At 29.4% G+C, this 4,620-nt stretch overlaps 1 protein-coding gene across 1 annotated transcript; it reads left to right on the top strand.

The window, feature by feature from the left end:
* LOC145066729 (uncharacterized) lies at window positions 1–4,386 on the top strand. Its single transcript, XM_079014008.1, has 4 exons — window positions 1–529; window positions 617–757; window positions 3,160–3,626; window positions 3,727–4,386. The coding sequence occupies exons 1-4, from the start codon at window positions 1–3 to the stop codon at window positions 4,384–4,386; spliced, it is 1,797 nt and encodes a 598-aa protein (XP_078870134.1).
* Window positions 4,387–4,620: the final 234 nt, after the last annotated feature.

Raw genomic sequence — 4,620 nt, forward strand, 5'->3', positions numbered from 1 at the left:
ATGAATCATCCCGCACCTACTCTACTCGAAGTTAACAGAGGCAAATATTATGCAATCGCGGTTCCCTTATACAGGGCGTGTGTCCTCGGTGACAGGAGCAGTGCTGAGCGCCTCTTTGCACAAAACCCAGAAGCAGTGAGACTAGCTATTACAGCTAGTCTTGAGACTCCTTTAATGGTTTCAGCTTCGTCAGTTGTTAACAAAGATATTGAGGACTTTGTCAACCACTTAGTACGCCGGATGACATACGAAGACTTGAAGTTAGTAAATATACATGGAGAGACAGCTTTGTACATAGCTGCGTCACATGGAAGCAAAGAAATCGCAAGATCAATGTTAGAAAGATGCCAAGCATTGCTGACTATTCCTAAAGAACCTGGCATTTATCCAATAACACGAAGCGCTGAGTGTGGAAATCGGGAAATGACGCGATTTCTCTATCTAACATCTCTCGGTATGAGCGGTGCAGTGTGGACACCAAACATTCGAAATAACATTCTCATACGCTGCGTAGAAAATGATATGTTTGGTAAGTCTTACATTAAATTTAATTTGGATATCATTTTGCTTTGTAATGTAATTTTTGTTGATTTTGATTATTAAACTCTATTTGTAGGCATGGCTAGAACCATTATGGATGCAAACCATGATTGGTTACATCCTGTTGTTTGTGGAGATATCATCCGTGCTTTGGCTGGAAAGACGGACGCCCTCAACCGGAAGGAAAAGAATATGATTTTGAATTGCATAAGATGGAGTAAGTATATTCCTATTCATTTTTTATTTTGTAGACCTATCATCTTCCTACACATTTAAGATTGTGGCACTTGTCAAATTAAATTTTTTTTATTACAATTGTAATGATCTAAAAGTGATAGCAAGATGGATAGAAATAATAAATAGGAGGATATTTAATTTCTCTTTTAATAGATATAATAGCCGTCATTTAATTTAGGGAAAACTTCATTTATGTCATTGTAAATACTAAACTTCAATATCCTTATAAACTTTAATATTACACGTATATCCATCTAAAACTTTAAAAATTACACTTATATCCAAAATCATATTTTAATTAGAACTATATTAAATTTTTTTTTATCTAATATTCAAAATTATATACTTTTACGATATACACGTAGTATTAAAAAAGTTTATAAGGACATTGAAGAGTTCACAAGGACGAAATTTTCCCTCATTTGATTGACATAACTATTTATTTTTTATAAAAAAATCTCCTATAAAGTCATTATATTTTGACATCATATTCAACTAAGTATGTATTTTTTTCTGATTAAGTCATTAATACTGGTAATTGTATTCATTTTAATCATTTTTTTTCTTGTTATCATTCACTTTCAAAATTTATATTTTTGGCCTAGATTTTAAACCTTATTAAAAATTTGATCTAAAATTTACACTTTTGGCTCAAATTTCAAAATTTTGTTATAAATTCATCCTAAATTTATTATATATATATATATATATATATATATATATATATATATATATATATATATATATATATATATATATTCATCCTAAATTTATTTTATTCAAAATTTTGTTTTGATCTTGTTATTTTTGCTTTATAAAATCATATTTATACAAAAAAACATATTTTCACATAAAAAACCTTTTTTTCTATCTAAAACCTTTTTTTAAAACATTTTTGCTAAAAAAGGTTTTTATATTTGAAAAATATGTTAAAATATTACAAAAAAAACATAAGCAAGAAACAATGATCGCATACTATTTTATTACCATCATTATATTTATTGTCATTAATATTATTAGTTTTTGTTTTATAATTTTTTACTTTTATTTGCTGGTTTATATTACAATATTAAAAAACAAAATAGAAAACTTTGGCTGAATAACAAGAGAAAACTTTGAAGTTGGTTATGTTTACTAGATTTTGCTTAAAAACTAAAAAATATAAAACATATTATTATTAACAAATGGATGGTCGTATGGTATGTATTTTACTAATTAATATGTGTAAATTAATAACTAAATAAAAAATCTATATAATTCGAAAACGAACAACAAGTCAAAAGTTATTTTTGTAAATATCTTGGTTTTTTATGTAAACATATGTTTTTTTATTTGAAAAAAAGTTTTTTTTTTTTAAAAAAAAGATTTTTATATGAAAATATGTTTTTTTAATATAGAGAACATATTTTCACAAACCTTTTATGCGAAAAACCTTTTGGACCAAATCTATAAAAAAACATATTTTTAACATATAAAAACTTTTTTAACAAAAATGTTTTTTAAAAGGTTTTAGTATAGAAAAAAAAAGGTTTTTATGTGAAAATATGTTTTTTTTTTGTATAAGTTTAATTTATAAAGCAGAAATAACATATATGAAACAAAAATCTGAAAAAAAAAATGTAAAAAAACTAAATTTAGGATGAATTTGTAACAAAATTTTGAAATTCAGGCCAAAAATGTAAATTTTAGATCAAATTTGTAATAAAGTTTAAGGTCTCGGCCAAAAGTATAAATTTTGAAAATGGGATGACCTTTAAACCGGGAAAAATGGTTAAAGTGAATACAATTATCGGTATTCGATACTTAATCGGAAAAAAATATATAAGGACTTAATTGAATATGAGATCAAAAATAAAGTCAAAATGTAGGGACTTTATAGTAAATTTTCCTTTATTATAAAAATTGTCTAATACTTCTAATAACTCTAGGGTTAATTTCATAAAAGACCTCATATTTTGTGTATTTTTTTTTCCGGATTAAACTTCAATTTATTTACTTTCATGGAAAAATCCTTGCATTTTTCCATTTTTTATTATATGGCCATTTTAGTCATTTTTCTCCAAAAAAAAGTTGTAAAATGTGAGAGGTTTTTTTTTTTTTTTTTTAAGGAAAAACTAAAAAAAGTTGAGGATTTATTTGCAAATATTAGAAGGTTGAGGGGTTTTTTTTTCAGAAAAAAACAAAATTGAAGGTTTTTAAAAGAAAAAAATGAAAAAATATAAGGTATTTTTTATAAAAATAAATTAAAGATGAGTTTTAATCCGGAAAATAATACAAAATATAAGGTCTTTTATGAAATTAAGTTATAATTTTAATGACCAACTAAATTCGACGTATTGGGGTTGGTTTCTAAATCCAATTAATTTTTTTTTATTATTACAGTTTTAGAAAAAACAAATATCATGGGGCCAAATGAATCTGAAGAAGAGGCTAAAAATGCCTCTAGCATACTGACAAGCGCTCTAGGGGCTACTAATTCATTTTATAGGACGGAGGTTGATTCATTACTTCGGGGACCTAATAATCTACCCGCATACAATTGCATTTTTGAAGCGGCTAGGAATGGGAACACTGAGTTTTTATTGCACATTATCCAGACCTACCCAGAGGTACTGACAAAGAAAAATGAAGATGGACACACCATCTTCCACGTGGCAGTAATGCATCGACAACTGGACCTGTACAATGCTTTGTTTTATGAAGTCGGGTCCAAGAGGTTTGGACTATTTGAGGTTGACAAGAATGGTAATACTCTACTCCACCTGGTCGGAATGACATCAAAAAGGGTCGAACTGGAAAGCACCACCCGATCATTTTTGTTGCTCCAAAAAGAATATCTTTGGTTCCAGGTATGTTTGATTTTGTAATAAGACTTTTTATACGATTATATCCGTGCATAATATAAATATATAAGTGATATATGAGTTTTGTTATATATAACGGATGCAGGAAGTAGAGAGGATGCTGTCACCCAGTCTAAGGGGTGTTAGGAACACTCATGGTAAAACAGCTCAGGAGTTGTTCCAGGAAAATACCAAAGATTTAGCATCAGGAGCTCTTGGTTGGGTAAAACATGGAATGGTTGCAACCGCCCTTATTGTCACGATCTCATTTGCAGCAGTATTAACCCCCCCGGGTGGTTATCGGCAGGATAATGGCTTCCCGATCTTTATGGCGGAGCCTTTCTTTTTAGTATTCCTTATAACGAATGGCTTTTCTTTACTAAGTTCATCATGCTCTTTTCTGGTCTTTCTTTCAATAATCACATCCCGCTCTCGTCCGAAAGACTACGTGCATCTGCTCCCTACAAAAATTATAGGTGGTCTCATATCACTTTTCTTTTCATTCCTGTGTCTGATGGCTGCCTATGCTGCCTGTTGCATAGTTCTTTATCGCGAAGGTTTGACGTGGGTTCCTACCAGTCTTGGTCTTGGTGCCTGCTCACCTGTGATAATATTCGGTGTTTTCCAGTTTCCTATTTGGTGGGATATTCTCTTGACTACCTATAACCCAACCTATCTTTTCAATCCCAAGATATGTAGGCTTTACCCTAAAATGCCGGTGTTGCAAAGAGTTCGTAATTGGTGGCGATTTTTAATGTTTTGTTAAAATTTGTTTTGACTTTTATGTTTTTGTTTGTTAATGCTCTTAGACAATTCACGTTTTGAATTTGTATGTTTTGTTGTTAGATTTGTTTTGGATTTTACAGCCACTATTACATTTAAGTTGATAGCTAACAACAGAATTAATTGATGGTATACGATTTGATCATTGGACGATTAAGTGAATACTTGCATGCATGATAAACAATACAAGTACAACATAAATAGATAATTTGCTGAT

Source organism: Lactuca serriola, chromosome 8 (assembly GCF_051521515.1).
Source record: "Lactuca serriola cultivar US96UC23 chromosome 8, Lser_US96UC23_V15, whole genome shotgun sequence".
NCBI classification, from domain to species: domain Eukaryota; kingdom Viridiplantae; phylum Streptophyta; class Magnoliopsida; order Asterales; family Asteraceae; genus Lactuca; species Lactuca serriola.